Source organism: Scyliorhinus torazame, chromosome 12 (assembly GCF_047496885.1).
Source record: "Scyliorhinus torazame isolate Kashiwa2021f chromosome 12, sScyTor2.1, whole genome shotgun sequence".
In the NCBI taxonomy this organism is placed as follows: domain Eukaryota; kingdom Metazoa; phylum Chordata; class Chondrichthyes; order Carcharhiniformes; family Scyliorhinidae; genus Scyliorhinus; species Scyliorhinus torazame.
In genome coordinates this window covers 43,464,231-43,483,061 of record NC_092718.1, presented here as the reverse complement: position 1 = coordinate 43,483,061, position 18,831 = coordinate 43,464,231, and the positions used below count along the sequence as shown (strand labels likewise).

The following is an 18,831-nucleotide window of genomic DNA, read 5'->3' as shown; positions in this document are numbered from 1 at the left end:
GGAGCATCGCTACCTTACGCGAATCTGATTGATCTCCTAAATTTACTGCAGTAAGAAACAGATTAAATTGTTGTTCAAACACACGCCAGAGGCTGCCCACATTACCATAAAATCTGAGATTCATTGGTGGCTTCAACGACTCCCATGTTGTTAATACTTGCAGCCTGCAAAATCTTCAAGTCTCTGTGGACCTCATGGCAGGCTGATATGTTTTTCTCAGTGGTTTATTCGCATACAGCCCTGGTGCTATGGAATGTTCTTGTCGGATGGGCTGATTTATATTACAAGAACACTTGTAGCTAAAGCTATAAATGAGTTAATAACATTAACTGTGGGTCAAATATATATGAAGTACAAATGAATAATAGCATGAACATGCACAAACAATCTCTCTCTTCCAGCTCCCTAGCCAGTCTGAGGTCACCTGACTCTAACATTCACTTATATACTAATGAGGCTCCTCGTGGTCAGTTGCCGAATTAGAACACATGGGCCTGGATTCTCCGACCCTGCGCCGGGTCGGAGAATCCCGGGGGAGGCGCGAATCCCGCCCCGTCGCCGGCTTCCCTATTAGGCCCCGCGATTGGGGCCTACCGATCGGCGGGTGGGCTTGTTCCGTGGGGGCCTTCTTTCCTCCGCCGTGGGCCCCTGTAGGGCTCCGCCGTTTTGCCCTGGAGCCGGCGTAGAGAAGGGAACCCCTGCACATGGACGGAAGTACGCCGGCCGTTCCGCGCATGTGCGAACTAGCGCCGGCCCTTCGCCGCCAGCTGGAGCTGCGGGAACCACTCCGGCGTCAACCTAGCCCCCTAGAAAGTGAAGAATTCCTCACTTTAGGGGGCCATTGACGCCGGAGTGGTTGGCGCCGGTTTCCACCGGCGTGGGGACATAGTCCCATGATTGGAGAATCCCGCCCATGATATCACTACAGTGGTGATTTAACCCGAGGGTCACAACACCTCAGGTGAGGGGCAAGGCTGAGAAGGTGTGGCCTTCGTGAATAACCTCAGCCGGTATGGGAATTGGACCCGTGCTGGTGGCCTTGTTCTGCGTCACAAACCAACTGTGCCACCAACTGAGCTAAACAGTATAGGAGTGGTGATAGTGAAATGGTAGTTTGTCCAATTGTTGCAATAGATTGAATCACCCAACGCGCCAAGTATGATGTATTTTGCATAACATTTCTAATTTCTGTACAAACACCTTACCTTTCTATGTTTTTCAAATTCTAACATATGACCTGTTCTGCTCTGTTGCAATACCATTCAGGCACTAATTGAAGATGTTCCTGAGCCATGTAATGTCCTTCCTTTTTCTCAAGTATTTGGGACAGAATTCCTTTGGTCGGGTGATGTACTCTGATGCATTCCTTCTCCATCACATATGAGGCCCTTCTGCCATCAAATACTTATTCAACTGGCCACCAGCTGAGAGCTTTTAGCGCATTGTCACTGGAACTTTTGGATGTTACTCTACTAGAGTTGCACACTGCACAAGCTGCATTAAAAATAGTTTAGGACTTTTGTACTGGTTAGGTGCCTCATCTGTTGCCAGAGAAATGTTAAAGGATCGTTTTATGCATTATGATTAGTTGATATTTCTTCGTTATCACCAAGGAAACCATTTTCCTGTGACTTGCACTTAAACAGAAAACCTATTCCCAGATTCTCATTGCAAATTTGCAGTTAGGCTCCCTGATTTCAGGTTCCTTTGTGGTAATAAGCAGCCTTTAAGAGGATAAAATAATGCCAAAAAGATTTTTTTTAAAGTTGAAATATATTCTGATTAAAATGTCAGAAGTATGAATAAATTTTGTCGGAACATTCTGTATTACATGGCAGTGATGCCTAAATGAAATATTAATTTCCATGAGGATAAAAATGTACAGTGAAATCAAAAATATTTCAGGAAAGTTTAATTTCTTATCTATACATTTAAGAGAGATGCAGTGGGGGGAGGGATATCTTGTACTCAAAATAATGTACCCTTGTTTCTGTGATGAATGTAGGAAATCGACATATGTTATATTTGCAGCAGTTAGGTTATTAAACGCCTTGGTTTAAAATACTTACAGGCTAATGCTGTAATTAAAGAGTCATAAAAGGTGAGGTAATCATTCATTCCAACCACTTACTTGGTTACAGATGAAGGGCTAATGGAACATTTTTTTATATTTTGGATGGTGCCTTGGAGTGTAGATGATTTATGAGGGATTGTATTTAGTCCTAGCTAAGCAGGTCATTGAACTTAGTAGGATACAGATGATGCAATTAATTGGAGGAGTCAGGTCTGCCTGCAGTTTTGCAATCTGTTAGAAGATTTTACGTTGAACAGCATTTTTCCATAGGATTTGAGTCTGACAAGATAGAAGTGTACTGTTTCTGTTCTTGAAAGGGTATCTCTCTAAAGGTATCTCCACAGATAAACAAGTAATCTGTTTTGTTAACTTTATTTCTAAGTGGCATTTGAACTGTACTGGGTTGATGAATTGGAATTAGTAGCAGGCATAGATAGTAAATTCAATATTTTCGTTTTATTTAAGAACTGTTTAACTGATAAATGTAAAGCTATTTCTTTGATGTAAATGTGGTTAATTCTTTGTTTAAATTAAAGTTTGTTTTAATATAAGAGATACCTATCGGTCAGAGTCATCACTCCTGGGGTGAAGTATCCTTTCCTCACATTTTTAAATATGGATAAATTGTGTGGGGTTCTCGTCAGGTATCCTAAGATAAGTTTGTGTCTGGTCCGGTATCCTAACATTTCGTTAACTAGCCTTCCTTAATAAATAAGATAATGAAATACAGTCACTGTTGTAGATAATATCGGCAGATTGCCACCTCGAAGTTTGAATGTTCAATGTGCAGTCCATAATTGAAGAGGACATGATCTAGATTGAGATGCAGTGCAGGGGATAGTGAGTGCTGCTTTGTTGCAGATGTTCAGGTGGATGTTCACATGGTGTTATCTACAACAAGAATAAGGAGCTTTACTGGTCAAGTACTCTCCCCTCCTTAGAACCATAGAATGTTACAGGATAGAAGGAGGCCATTTGGCCTTTCATGCCTACAAAAGTTCTTTTTTCGTACAGCTATCTAATTAATCCTATTTCCCTGCTCTTTCTGTAGCCATCTTTGCTAAAAACAGATAAACTGAGCCAGGTACCCAATTGCTGTTTGTACAAACGTGCTGCACACAACAGTCATCTGATTGCTATGTGGTACGTAAAGCACGTTGGGATGCTTCAGGCAATCTTAATCCATCCAAATCAACCATTCTTTCTTTTTGCCAATCTTTCCTTGTCAGTGTGACATTTGGGTTGGCAATCGGAGAACTATCTGGAAAGGGCATCACTTGAACTATGGCATTGACAACCATTTGTTAAAGTGTCGATGTGTCCTGTTACCTGGCAACCAAAGGCCTTGTCAAATGATAAGCTTCATGTATTAAAAGCTGAACTCCAGCACTGCCTTTATTTTTCCTGTTACTGGCACGCAAGTAAAGAAAAAGGTCGAATCATTATAGTCACATACTGTTGCAAGCATCATTGATCTCGGTGCAAGAGTATTGTTACCGCCTGACACTTTTGGTGTTTGGTTTTACGTGCATGCTTTTATCATTGCTTCTGCTTGATTGTTTTAGCTTCCAATCTGTAATTGAAGAATGTGTGAAGCAGATGAACATCGAATTATCTCAAATGAGAGGAAATGGGAATGCATCGGCCAATAGGAACAATGCAGCCCTGGATGCAGAAACCGTCTTGAGGCCTCTAATGGACCTTCTGGATAAAAAGTAAAGTACTCCTAAGAATAAGTGTCAGTTTGAAGACATTCATTTCACCTCGACTTTCATAACAGTAATCTGTTTCTGAATATGCTCCATCACTTGTATTGAAATGCAAATAGCATCTGGACAGTTTGAAAATCTGGTCTTTAAATTAGACATATCAGAAAGCTTCCTTGCCAGCTTACTTTCTGCCTCGACATTGATGTGACTGTTTTGTATGTATAATTTGCCTTCTGATTTTGAGAAGTATAATGCAAGTCCTTTGATGTCTCAACTGTCGAGTGACAGTCGATGTTTTCCATTTTTTTTCAGCCTTACCCTGTTTGCTAAAATCTGTGAGAAGACAGTCCTCAAGAGGGTTCTAAAAGAACTTTGGAAATTAGTCCTGAATGTAATAGAGAAAAAAATTGTTCTGCCTCCATTAACTGATCAAAGTGTAAGTATCCGCTTGTTTTCACAAAATCCAACATGTTTAAAATAGTTTTAATAATAAGCACTCATTTTTGGGTATCTGTCCTGAAAATATCTAAACTAGAATCCAGGGGGATTGTTTTTACTGCAACATGCTAATGCACCTTGTGGATAAAGAGAAGACGTGAGATTAAACATCAACCCACGACAGTGATGGTGGATCTTAGTAGGCAACCTGCCGTTCCATTCTATTTAAGCACATTTCATGTGACATAACATGGAATTGGATTCTGAATATTATTTCTGAAGTGCACCAGCCCTTCCAGCAGTTGGGCCTTTGATCCACTGCAGTTGAATCATAATAAATGTAACCAGTTAACCAGCTGCCTTTCTTTTTACAAGGATTAGGATTCTATTTGCACAGAATCATACAGCACGGGAAAGGTCCTCCAGCCCATCGTGTCTGCACCAGTCAAACACAACCAACCAACCTTTTTAATCACATTTTCCAGCACTTGGCCCATAGCCTTGTACATCCTGGGATATACAAGTGCACACCTAAATACTTCTTAAATGTTCTGAGGGTCTCTGCCTCCACAACCCTTTCAGGCAGAAAATTCACAACTCCCACTACCCTTTGGGTGAAAAGGTTTTCCCTCACGTTCCCTCTGAACTTCCTCCTGCCCTTATCTTAAGTCTAAGCCCCCTGGGTTTTGACCCTCCACCGAGGGGAAAGGTTTGTTCCTGTCTACTTATCTGGATACATCTGGATTTCTATAAACTGGGGATAAAAATAAACAAAAAGGTAAAAATTCACATGAGATGCTGCCATTTTCCTGGCATAAAATGGCCATAAAGTATTGGTTTGAGCAGTGAAGGCCTGAGTCCAAACCGTGCAGGTTTTGGTTGCACTCAATGGGAACCGTGTCGTAGGCGTTTGGCACAAGCATTCAGATGTCGGCTGCTGGTCAGTCCGGTTTAAATGAGGTCCAATTAAGGGTCCTCAGTAAGAGGCACAAGAGGGCAGCACGGTAGCACAAGTGGATAGCACTGTGGCTTCACAGCGCCAGGGTCCCAGGTTCGATTCACCGCTGGGTGCGGAGTCTGCACGTTCTCCCCGTGTCTGCGTGGGTTTCCTCCGGGTGCGCTGGTTTCCTCCCACAGTCCAAAGATGTGCAGGTTGGGTGGATTGGCCATGATAAATTGCCCTTAGTGTCCAAAAAGGTTAGATGGGATTATTGGGTTACGGGGATAGGGTGGAAGTGAGGGCTTAAGTGGGTGGGTGCAGACTCGATGGGCTGAATGACCTCCTTCTGCACTGTATGTTCTATGTTCTATGTTCTGAATTAAACTCTCCTGGGCCTACACACTGAGATAGCCAGGCAGTTTCCTTTGCGTCTGCATGGGCCGCCTCCTGCAAGACTCCCGCTGGGATTTAAAATCCACCCTTATATGATTTAGCTGACTACTGTGACAGATCAATGCTTTTATTTGTTTAAAGCATTCTTCATTTGGTTTCACTTAACCTTAAATTATTTAGTTGATGCAGTTCTTTCTAACATCTGTTGTTTATCTGTTGAGCACACTGTAACAATATTGTTACTGAGAGATTTGATTTTTTTATAGCTGTACTATCATAGCTATGTGGCAAGTAGAAAGAAATTGCAGAAAACGTATTGGAGGTCTGTACATAATGTACATAATCACGTAGAGGTAAAACCCTGGGGACCAGTGCTATTCCCTCACAAAGCTTAAGTGGTGTGCAATGCATAAATGATGAGTTCAGAATGTCAGTAGGGACAGAAGTGATTTGTTTCCCATAAGTCTATAACCAGTAAAGGTTATAGGTTTGGGAATGTGATTAGTGGCGTTTCAGGTGCACTGTCCATTTAAACATGAGGTGATTGGTACAGTAAGGTCGCTGTCCCTATCATTATATTTGTGACATGGTTGCTGAGATTTCTTTTGCAGTTGCCACTGTCAGGATGCTTCTGTATAGCACTGGGAAGTACAAATCAAAAGATTCTTATTATTGTCACAAGCAGGCTTACATTAACACTGCCAATGCTCACCTTCGTTTTGCCATTCATAGCTCTTTATGTACCACTATAAGCACCCTTCTTAGCCTTAATCACAATCATTTGCATTCCTTTTGTCTTTCTGTCCTCAACATCTTTGTCAATCGCCACCTATCGCTGGCCCCCTTCCAGCCCCATCGCTCCACTCTCCGCCCCCCCCACTTCAGTCTAAATCTGACCCCATTTCCAGTTCTCTCCAGCTTTGACAAAGAGTCATTCAGACTCGAAGCGTTAGCTCCCTTCTCTCTCCAAAGACATGCAGGTTAGGTGGATTGGCCATGATAAATTTCCCTTAGTGACCAAAAAGGTTAGGAGGGGTTATTGGGTTACAGGGTTAGGGTGGAAGTGAGTGTTTAAGTGGGTCGGTGCAGACTCGATGGGCCGAATGGCCTCCTTCTGCACTGTATGTTCTGTTCTGTTCTGTTCTCTCCACAGATGCTGTCAGACCTGCTGAGATTGTCCAGTATTTTCTGTTCTTGTTAAAATCATAGCAGATCTGGGACAAGGTGATGCGGTGGTAATGTCATGTGACAAGCAATCCAAAGGCTCAGAATGATCCCCTCAGGATATGGCTCCAAATCCCACCATGGCAGCTGGTGTAATTTGAAGCTGGAATTATAAAGCCAGCCTCAGTAATAGTGATCATGAAACTACCGTCGATTGTTGTAAAAAAAAAAAACCCATCCGGTTCACTAATGTCCATCAGGGAAGGAAATCTGCCGTCCTTGCCTGGCCTGGCCTGCATGTGGCTCCAGACCCACAACAATGTTGGTGACTCTTAACTGCCCTCTGAAATGGCCATGCGAGCCACTCAGTTCAGGGGCAATTAGGGCTGGGTAACAAATGCTGGCCCAGCCAGTAGCATTCACATCCCATCATCGCATGAAAGAGTACATTTTTGAAAAAAGGTGGACAATTGAGTGCTTCCCCCAACCCTTCCCACTCTGTTCGAGCTAGGCGGAGGGAATTTAAAAAGAACTCTGTGTCTATGTGCATGAACTCCAGAAATTCTGGTTAAATATTCTCCAACATTATCTTTTGTGCCATATTCACCAACAAATCCTAATCTGCTGTCGAGATACAAATCCTCTTTCTCTAATGCCCATGAGGTTTTATGTGAATTCTTAGTCCATTTCTCAGGGGACAAAAGTCTTTTGAACAATTCTGTCCCGTGTGATTGACTTTGATTTGATCATCTTACACACAGACGGATGGCCTGAGGGATGAGCATCACCCATTGAGACTGTTGTGGAGGATCTTCTGAGGAAATATTGTTCCAGTTTTGATTGTGTAGATGGGGGATCGCTATCTCATCTGATTCAAGCTATTAACCCTCACACGGGTGATGGCCATGTTCTGATTCCTCAATGAGACTTGGGTTTCAATTTCCGCAGGTTTAGCAGCTGATGTTACACGGTGGTGTCAGCCTGCCTGGACCAGAATAACACTGCTTTCGGTCAGTAATATTAAGAAAAAGATGAATTGACGCGATTTACGTAGAAAATGGTTCACAAATCTGGGGCGGAATTCTCTGACCCCCGCCGGGATGGAGAATCACCGGCGGGCCGCGCGAATCGTGCCCTGCCGCTCCGATGTCAGGAATAAAAGAATGACTAGGGTAAGAGTAGGGCCAGTCAAGGACAGTAGTGGGAAGTTGTGCTTGGAGTCCGAGGGGATAGGAGAGGTGCTAAATGAATATTTTCTGTCAGTATTCACACAGGTAAAAGACAATGTTGTCGAGGAGAATACTGAGATTCAGGCTATTAGACTAGAAGGGCTTGAGGTTCATAAGGAGGAGGTGTTAGCAATTCTGGAAAGGGTGAAAATAAATGAGTCCCCTGGGCCGGATGGGATTTATCCTAGGATTCTCTGGGAAGCTAGAGAGGCGATTGCTGAGCTTTTGGCTTTGATCTTTGTCGACAGGAATAGTGCCAGAAGACTGGAGGATAGCAAATGTTGTCCCCTTGTTCAAGAAGGGGAGTAGAGACAACCCCGATAACTATAGACCAGTGAGCCTTACTTCTGTTGTGGGCAAAATCTTGGAAAGGTTTATAAGAGATAGGGTGTATAATCATCTGGAAAGGAATAATTTGATTAGACATAGTCAACACGGTTTCGTGAAGGGTAGGTCATGCCTCACAAACCTTATTGAGTTCCTTGAGAAGATGACCAAACAGGTGGATGAGGGTAAAGCAGTTGATGTGGTGTATATGGATTTCAGTAAAGCGTTTGATAAGGTTCCCCACGGTAGGCTACGGCAGAAAATACAGAAGCATGGGATTCAGGGAGATTTTGCAGTTTGGATCAGAAATTGGCTAGCTGGAAGAAGACAAAGGGTGGTGGTTGATGGGAAGTGTTCAGACTGGAGTCCAGTTACTAGTGGTGTATCACAAGGATCTGTTTTGGGGCCACTGCTGTTTGTCATTTTTATAAATGACCTGGAGGAGGGCGTAGAAGGATGGGTGAGTAAATTTGCAGATGACACTAAAGTCGGTGGAGTTGTGGACAGTGCGGAAGGATGTTACGAGTTACAGAGGGACATAGATAAGCTGCAGCGCTGGGCTGAGAGGTGGCAAATGGAGTTTAATGCAGAAAAGTGTGAGGTGATTCATTTTGGAAGGAATAACAGGAAGAGTACTGGGCTAATGGTAAGATTCTTGGCAGTGTGGATGAGCAGAGAGATCTCGGTGTCCATGTACATAGATCCCTGAAAGTTGCCACTCAGGTTGAGAGGGTTGTTAAGAAGGCATACGGTGTGTTAGCTTTTATTGGTAGAGGGATTGAGTTTCGGAGCCATGAGGTCATGTTGCAGCTGTACAAAACTCTGGTGCGGCCGCATTTGGAGTATTGCGTGCAATTCTGGTCGCGGCATTATAGGAAGGACGTGGAAGCATTGGAAAGGGTGCAGAGGAGATTTACCAGAATGTTGCCTGGTATGGAGGGAAGATCTTATGAGGAAAGGCTGAGGGACTTGAGGCTGTTTTCGTTAGAGAGAAGAAGGTTAAGAGGTGACTTATTTGAGGCATACAAGATGATCAGAGGATTGGATAGGGTGGACAGTGAGGGCCTTTTTCCTCAGATGGTGATGTCCAGCACGAGGGGACATAGCTTTAAATTGAGGGGAGGTAGATATAAGACAGATGTCGGAGGTAGGTTCTTTACTCAGAGAGTAGTAAGAGTGTGGAATGCCCTGCCTGCAACAGTAGTGGATTCGCCAACACTAATGGTATTCAAATGGTCATTGGATAGACATATGGATGATAAGGGAATAGTGTAGATGGGCTTTAGAGTGGTTTCACAGGTCGGCGCAACATCGAGGGCCGAAGGGCCTGTACTGCGCTGTAATGTTCTATGTTCCGCAGAGTGGAGAATTGGGGCCAGCGTGTCTGGCGCGGCGCCGGTCGGTGTATGTGATGACTCTCCGCCCCGGGCCGGCACGCCGATTCTCCGGCCCAGATGGGCCGAGCGGCTGTCATCAAAAAGCCGAGTCCTGCCGACGCCGTTTTAACTCCTTCTGAGCCGGCGGGACCTCAGCATTGAAGGGGGTCCGAATCCGGGGGCGGGGGGGGGGGCCTCCGTAGTGGCCTGGCCCTCGATCGACGGGACAGCCTCTCTGCCCCCCGGCCTCCTTTCCTCCGCGGCGGCTCCTGTAGCCCTGCGCCATTTGGCGGCGGGGCTGGCGCGGGGTAGAAGGCCACTGCGCATGCGCTAGTTGGCACCGGCCGAACTGTGCATGCGCGGACCCCGCGGCGCCGGGTTCAGGCCGGGATAGGCAGCTGGAGTGGCATGGGCCGCTCCAGCGCCATGCTACCCCACTGTGGGCCGCAGAATGGGGTCCCAGAACGGACGCCGACGCCGGAGTAAAACACTCCCGTTTTTACGCCGGCGTCGGCACTTAGCCGCCCGATGGGAGAATCCCACCCCTGATTTACTGATGCTTCTCAGTTTCAAGAAGGATCGGACCCTTTAAGACTACATGACAGCAGTAGGCATTATTTCTAACTTGTCAAAGCTCAAGCATTGGTGGGGTAGGTTAAGTGGCAACAGGTCATTTCAGGATTTGAACTGGGAAAAGAGGAGAAGGATAAATTATGTTGGAAAGAAATCAGCAGGAAAAAAGGTTGCCCCCCACCCAACTCCCTCTTTCCCCTCACCTCGGCTGCTTCCAATTCCTTCCACACACCCCTTCTCTATCCTATCCCTCTCCCTCTCTCCCCTACCCCTAATCATCAAAAAACAAAGGGGTGGATTTGAACTCCTGCAGCCCCAGACTGAAACCGTCAGCATTCAAATGGAGAATGTCAATTTCCTACCTCTTTGCACTGCAACAATTTAGGGGTGTCTCAGATCTGGCACGCCCTGTGACACACAGAAAGCCCCAGGGGCAGATACCCTCCCCACCAAATTGGGCCTCGTCCTGCCGCACCCGTTGCGCCACCCACATGCCCATCAGATCTCCGATCTGGAGTTCAAACTCTCCCTTAAAAACCTGGAATGGGAAAACTAAAGGAATGTCCGGGTATTATAAAACACAGTTTTAAATTATTTGCAAGGAGCAACAGAACAGTGTTTTCTTCCGGTCTCGCTTTCCCTGGGCCTCCCTACACCAAGCATCTCCGATTTGAAGGGCATCAGTTCCAAAGCCTCTGTCAACATTGCTTTGAAATTAACAGGTACACATGAGTAAGCAAAGATATGGGGAGGTGCTACCCTTTCCATGGCAACAGCTCGGAGTTCAGGAACTCAGCAAGTGAGAACGACAGGCACAAGCAGGCTTCATGCTGCTTTGTGACGTTAAACTTTGGTACAGTATGGCAACCCCACTACCATTTGGTGCCAAAAGTTTCAGACATTCTCAAAGTGCAAAAACAAATTCACACAATGCTGAGGCCATTGAGCTTGATTCAACTCGAGGAACATTCTCACTTCGCACTTCCACCATCTGGATCCTGCTGAAGCATTTTTTTTAAAAATCCCCTCAGTTTCCAAATATAAATTTTCACCCCTCTCTTGAGATGCATGTGTGCTTGTGGATATTGCAATTTTTTATTGGAAGTCGGGCCAGCAATTCTTTCATTTTTAGAAATGACATGAGAAAGTAAGTCCAATTCACGTCCACAGCAACTTTACATCAAGCCCCAACTTGTACGAAACTAACCACGGGGACATTCTTGGGTATATTGCGGAGGTTTCGCTTTGTAATTGTACATGTGCAACTTTTTTAAAAATTTGTTCTATGTGGGTGACGCTGGCTGAGCCCATCCCTAATTGCCCTTGAAATGAGTGACTTGCTCGGCCATTTCGGAGGGGGGTAGTTAAGAGTCAACCGTATTGTTGTGTGAGTCTTGAGTCACATGTAGGCCAAACCAGGTAAAGATGACATATTTCCTTCCCTGAAGGACATTAGTGAACCAGGGGAGGTTTTATAACAATCGGCAGTGGTTTCATGGTCATCATTAGGCTATTAATTCCAGATTTTTATTGAATTCAAATTTCACCACCTGCCTTGGTGGGATTCGAACCCGGGTCCCCAGAGCATTACCCTGGGTCTCTGGATTGCTCACCCAGTGGCAATACCACTACGCCACCACCTCGTGTGTAATAAGGAGGTAACAAGTACTGAAGAACAGGTCATTCATCGAATGTGAAAGAAAAGGTCCAGAGGTGAATGGAAAGATTGGAGGGGAGGAGCGGGGGAGAGAGACACAGATACACAAGCTCCGGGGAAGGGACCACTGGGTCACTAGTTTGGCTTGCGCAGTGCTTAGACGAAAACTATTAGCTGATGTAAATTGTATCTCAGTATAAAGATACTTAAACAAAGGAATTAATGAATAGGAAAGTGAAAATACATCCCCCCCCCCCATACAAATGAAAACATATAAAAATGGGGACACAAATGCAAATAAAATGAAGCTGAAAGGGTCATCAACACAGTTTCAGCCTGCTCCCCAAAAGGAAAAACAAACAATATTATGGAGTCTGTCACCTCCTCCCCCTGCACCTCGGTACACGTGACAAAAGACCCAAATCCTGCCCACGGTCTGTTCGGATATAGAGTCTGCATCTAAAATATCAACCACTCTTCCGTCCCCCAAACGCCACCAGGCTTGCGTGCATCATTTATATTTTTTAAACATTTGTTTTAATATCCTGGGCTGGGTGCACCACGATTTCGGCGCGGGGCGGAGAATCCAATTTGGCACCAGAATCAGGCCCTGCACCGGTCCGGCGATTCTCTGGGCCCCGAAAATCGGCGTGTGCGCGTCGTACTCCGCGTGGCTGGGGAGCCATTGCCAGAGGCCCGCCCAGCAATCCTCTGTTCCCGACTGGCTGAGTTCCCGCCGGCATGGAACTATCATACTATGGCCGGTCGGGGTGTTCGCGTGGCGGCTGCGTACTCAGTCCGCGGCCACCCTCGTGGGGGAGCGGTCGGATCGGGCACCGGGGGGGCCTTGTTGGCGGCCGGGGAGTGCTTGTGCGTGGTCGGATGCAAGGGCGTGCGGCCGATCGGGGGAGGGGGGGTGGGCTACATTTCGAAACTGCCTCCACGGTCCGAGTCTGACATGACAATCGGCGCGGCCACTGGAGGCCGCCACCGTGCACATGCGCGGACCCCAGACCGGAAGTGCGGGAGCCCGTGTCCACAGCTAAAGCTGCGTGAATCACTCTGGGTCCCTGCTCGCCCCCTGCAGGTGAATGAATCAACTGTTCTTTTTTATTGGGAACTCGGGCGTGGGGACATAGCCCCATTTGGGGAGAATCCAGCCCCCTATATTTTGAACTTGGTTGTACACTATTAAAATATTTTAAACATCTCACATCAAATAACTTGCCTAGAACACCAACACGGGCTGCTCATTAATTGAGTTGAAAGGAATTGACTCCGCAATGTTGGGGGACAATGATTTGAGTGAAATCCTCTCCAACTGGTAACAGTCCAGCCAACTGCTCTCACAAAGCAAATGTCGACTCTGCCAATTTTAATTTGCTCTTTGGAAAATATTGAAGATGCCCTGCTTCTGCAATTGTGTTTGCTGAATACTGAACCACTAATCATTAACATATGAGAAACCGATAACTTCCTGCGACTTCACTTAAAAGGGCCAAGAATATGAAAGCCTCCAAAATATATATGTAGTATTTAATCTTTCTGCATTTCCGTGATGTTGTTCTAACACTGTGTTGTGTCAGCAGTATGATTATCTCTTGGGGTAGGAGATTAATTGCACCAAGCTCCGATCTACAACCAGCAATTAGTGGTCCCTCCTGGATGGAGAATAATCGGCTTTAAATATTATGGTTGGAATTTTTTGCATGCTGAACCAGGCCTGTCCACCATAACCCCATTGAAGCCCTTAAGTGGTCAATGAATGATCTACTTAAGGACCGTTTCCCAACCAGTCTTTATTTTCAGGCTGGCAGGAGGAGTTCAGGAGCAGGGGGAGCCCTGAAGGTGACCCTGCTCAGACCTTGTGGCTCCATCATCGGTCTCTCCTCGACATTGGACCCACATGCGTACCTGGTCCTGCGACAGACGTCCTGTCCAGTGCATCTTCTGGCCCTACTGGGACTGCCATCCAATCTCTCCGAGGTGGGATTTCCTCCCAAGTGCTCGCAGCGCCGAGAAACACAACGTTATCTAACGTGACTTAGGTTAGATACGGGGCCTCGGCAGAGAACATACAGCCGAGGTCACACTTGGCCCATTTCCCGCATTAAGGAGCCAGTTCGCCGAAACCCCTCGGTGCAGAAAGAGATCAGGGTGCCATTTTTCATGTTTGGGGGCAGGAAGACAGGTTGATATTTTCGATGCAGACTTTATATCAGAGCAGACTGTGGGCAGGATGGGGGGGGAGGAGGTGACAGAGTCCATGATACTGTTTGCTTTTTCTTTTGGGGACCAGGCTGAAACTATGTTGATGGCCTTTTTAGCTTCATTTTATTTACATTTGTCAATTTGTATCCCCATTTTTATACCACTTAATCTCTGGGGTAAGGAGCGGGGGTGGGGGGCATGTCTTTTCACTTTCCTAGTCGTTAATTCCTTTGTTCAAGTATCTTTACACTGAGATACCATTTACATCAGCTGATGGTTTTCGTCTAAGCACTGCGCAAGCCAAACTAGCGACCCAGCGGTTCCTCCCCCATAGCCCATGTATCTGTGCCTCTTTCCCCCACCCATCCCCTCCAATCTTTTTATTCACCTCTGGACCTTTCTTTGATATTCGTTGAACGACCTGTTCTTCAGTATTTGTTACCTTTTCATTACACACCCAGTTGTACATGTACAATTACAAAGCAAAACCTCTGTAATGAAACATACCCAGTTGACTGAAAATGTCCCCATGGCTAGTTTTATACAGGTCGGGGCTTGATATAAAGTTGCTGGCATTACTCCATGGACGTGAATTGAATTTGCTTTCTCATGTCATTTCTAAAAATGAAAGAAATTGCTGGCCAAACAGACTTCTAATAAAAAATTAAAATATCCACACCCACACATGCATCTCAAGAGATGGGTGACTATTTATATTTGGAAACTGAGGGAAGATGGAAATTTTTTTTAAATGCTTCAGCAGGATCCAGATGGTGGAAGTGTGAAGTGAGAATGTTCCTTGTGTTGAATCAAACTCAGTGGCCTCAGCATTGTGTGAATTTGTGGGAGGAAACTGGATCACCCGGAGGAAACCCACGCAGGCACGGGGAGAACATGCAAACTCCACACAGTCGCCCAAGGCCAGAATCGAACCTTGTACAGAACCCTGTGAACTCTCTGAATCTCAACTTTCTCTTGACAGCTTAACATTTGTTACTCATTGATTGATGCAAGACCAAGTGGGCCTCTTAGGATTGAAGTGCAGAACCTGCCGGTCTAAGTCTGGAACTCAATGATTAAATTACATTCTGTTGCACAGTAATTAAGGGCTTCTTTTTTCAAATAACTTGATTTGGTGTGTTTGTACATTCTATCACTGCAATGTGAACATGTAGGACACCACCATTCTATGTAGTTTCTGCATGTCTGGTCATCATACATAGCTGAACAACACAGGGTACAATATTAAATTAAGATTCATTATCTCACTTGCTACCTCTTCAAGTGAAACAGATTGATGATTTAGAAACAGATCACATGTTTTCATTGATTATTTTAAAACAAAAGTCAACACATCTGTGGGTCCTGTGAAGATGCACTGCTGGCTTAGCATGCTTACTAGTTACAGGGGGTATGGAGGCATAGTGGTTATGTTACTTGTGGTAGCATGAACCCTTTAAGAGGCGTGCCCTCGTGGTCCATGTGACTGGCTCTGGGCCTATTGTGCGGGAGCATGCGAACCCCGACGAATGAGAGATCAGTGCGGGTCCCAGAGAGCGGGGTTCTAGTCAGAAAGAACCCGACAGCCAGAGTGTTTGCACCTATATCAGAGACTCACTGCCTGTATGTAGGTTACCCTTGTTAGTTGCCAATAAACACTTTGTTCTTCATTACTGCCGTCTACCTGGTATTGCCTCGAGGGACCACATTACTGGAATAATAATCCAGCAGCATCGACTAAAGATCCGGAGACCTGAATTCACATCTCACCTTAGAAGGTGGGGAGTTTAAAGTCAATGAGGTAAATAAGCTTGGATTAAAAATCTAGGGTGGATTCTCTGGCCTCCCAGCCGCTGTCAATGGGACCAGACAATCCTGTCGCCAGCGAACAGCCGGAGAATTCCAGCTCTAGCATCAGTAATGGTGACCACAAACTTGGTTTGTTGGAAAAATCTATCTAGTTCACTAATATTCTTTACAAAAGAAAATCTGCCACCTTTACCTGGTTTGGCCTATATGTACCTCGGCAATGCAGAATTTATAGCCAGACCTTGTGTTATCAATACTGTAAATTTGATGATATAAAAGCAACAAATGGTACAAACAGCTGTTTCAGACAGTATCAATTATTTTTGCTTTGTATTCTTATAACATCTCAGTCCAGAAGGTTTGTTTTAAAAGGCCACATTCTGGTAAGGCAGTCTTTTGAATCTACAAATAAACGCAGGGCGGATTTTCTGGTCCTTGCCACTGGTGGGATCCTCTGGTCCTGCTGAAGGTGATCTCCCGCAGCGGCGGCAGAGTGGGTGAGGCATAGTAAATGGCCTAGACTTCGATGGGACCAGAAGATCCCACAGGCAGCCAATAGTGAGCCACCCCCGCCACTGAAGAACACGCCGCGAGGATGGGGCCAGAAAATCCCAACCGGAGTAGCTCAGAGGATATTTTTTGTATTGGTGCTGAATGTTTTGCACTTACTACCATATTCTTTCAATTCTGTTCTTCTAGGGACCACAGATGATCTTCAGTGCAGCTAAAGACTTGGGTCAATTATCAAAGCTGAAGGTATCAATATACATGTCCTTAGCATGGGGTACAATCCTTACTGCCCTGCCTAATGCTCTATCCTCAAAATCCATACCCTTCGCTATACACTGTGCATTAATAATTAATAATTGAATTCTTTATGGAAACTATTATATATACTCAAAGCTCATGAAATTCCAGGGATTCCTTAGCTCGAGCTCTGTGATTGTTTTAAAATGATGTGTGTGGGCATTGTGTGTGCTATTATTTCCATGCCCTTGTCAAAAAAAGATCCCTTGTGCATTACAAAAAATAAATTCTTCATTAAAAATGGAACCTGCCACATTTTGTTTTAGCACAATCCAAGGATTCATTCCCTAGAAATCCAAGCAGAACCATGAGGAAATCAGAGTTCGTTCTACTTATTTTTAATTGATAGAAAGGCACAACAGGGTTAAGCTCAGGGACAGCTATAATAAGCACTCTTGCGAATGCTAAATAACACAGGGAAACTCAAGCTTGTACATCGTGCACATCCTGTCACAGGGCAGTGGTTAAAAAAAAATCAAAATGCAGTTAAAGCATCAACATTTTAGTTCAGTTTAACACTTATTAAACAACTACATCCTTTATCAATGCTGTTGTCGTAACAACCAGTGCAATATGTGTGCAATTTTGCATTATTTGCCAAATATATAACAGCTTTCACTAAAAATGCACGACTAGAAAAATATATATACTGAATCTCGAGTGTTGCTTTGTTCTGTCAGAGAAACCTAATCGTTACTGTAGATTTTCCTGATACCATGGTGTTATTAACGTGTAGCCGGTAAAATTGGTCTGGTTAGTTATACTTCTGGCAAACAAACGGATCTCCTGGAGTAAATTCCATATTAGCTTATTCTGAGATGTTCATTCATTGCAGTAAACTGAAAATGTTTTCTTTTCTATCCATTTCAAATAGGATCATGTGATCCGGGAAGAGGTCAAAAGTCTCAGTCCACGTCAATGCGCTATAATGGAAGTAGTGTTGGCTACAATAAAGGTAATTTCAGATAGTCTAGATCCTGAGTGGGCGCAGCTGCACTTCAGCACTGGTGTTTTTTTTCATTCAATTATGACAGCAATGAGAGAGGTCCTGGAAAAGGAAGACAAACGTATTTTTTCTCACCGACAATGGATTCATCTACAGTCTCCAAATGAAATTCATAGCACACTGACATTCCGTAAGCTGTCAATAGACACCATGGTGTTGTGCCGAGGTGCAGGCTAGGCGGTAGCGAACTTACTGCTCATTTTGAGCCCTGCCCAATTTTCATTTCCATCACCCATTTTGCATTACCGCGAAGTCCAATTTCACCCCCTGTAGAATTCTTCACTTTAATTATAAGTGGCCAAAACCCAGGTTAGAGTATAGCGTTCATTCAATTACTAACTCAAGACGAAGCTATGCAACATTGTATTGCAGTTATGGAACACTCAATATAATTTTAGCCAGAGTTCTCAATATACAGTACGGCAGGGTTTTTTTCTGATTGTCCCTTGCAGTAGTTTCTGAAAAATAATTTCTGTATTAAATCTTCAAATGCTTAGACCTCCGCCTCCATCCTCAAATTTATAAATGCCTTTTACCGGACGATAGCACTTGCCATTTTATTTAATGCAAATGTAAAAGTTCCCGTAAATTTTTTGAATTATATATTATTAAACAGCATTATTCTTGTGAGTTGTTAGTCTTCTTTAGGTTAAAGCCAGTTCTGATCCGGGTCACTTTAAACTATAATTCAGTGCTGTTGGTAAATGGAAACACTGGAAGCAGCGACATACTGAGAATATTCAAGACCGGCAGCCCTAGGCTTCAGGTTGCTCACTGCATTGCTTGCATTAGGAAAAATCCTGACTTTAATCAGAAACTCTAAAACACAGAGGAATCGATCTCTCACACTGACGCACAGCTGTCCCTCAGGAATCTCCCAACAGAATCATTTCCATTTTTCCGGTTAAGAAACTAAAATTTAGTAGGCAATTAAATAACCTGCATAATTGCAGCATAAAACACATTCCTCAATTTCCACCAAAATACTTGCAAGGCAGAGTATTGCTCTTGCTACTGCTTCATTACAGAGTATATTAACATTAACTTCCTCCCGCTTCATATAAGTCAAGGTCGCAGTCTGTGAAAGACCGACTTCACCTGATGTTATTTGCATGCTA

At 44.6% G+C, this 18,831-nt stretch overlaps 1 protein-coding gene across 7 annotated transcripts in view; it reads left to right on the top strand.

Annotated features, from left to right (window-relative positions):
* Positions 1 to 18,831, top strand: part of LOC140387540 (protein unc-13 homolog C-like) — a 972,441-nt gene that overhangs the window by 877,355 nt on the left and 76,255 nt on the right. For all 7 annotated transcript variants that reach the window (XM_072470780.1, XM_072470778.1, XM_072470777.1 and 4 more), the window contains 4 exons: positions 3,640 to 3,789; positions 4,096 to 4,219; positions 16,600 to 16,656; positions 17,582 to 17,662. In XM_072470780.1, the coding sequence (XP_072326881.1) occupies positions 3,640 to 3,789; positions 4,096 to 4,219; positions 16,600 to 16,656; positions 17,582 to 17,662 (412 nt within the window). The remainder of the gene's footprint in view (positions 1 to 3,639; positions 3,790 to 4,095; positions 4,220 to 16,599; positions 16,657 to 17,581; positions 17,663 to 18,831) is intronic.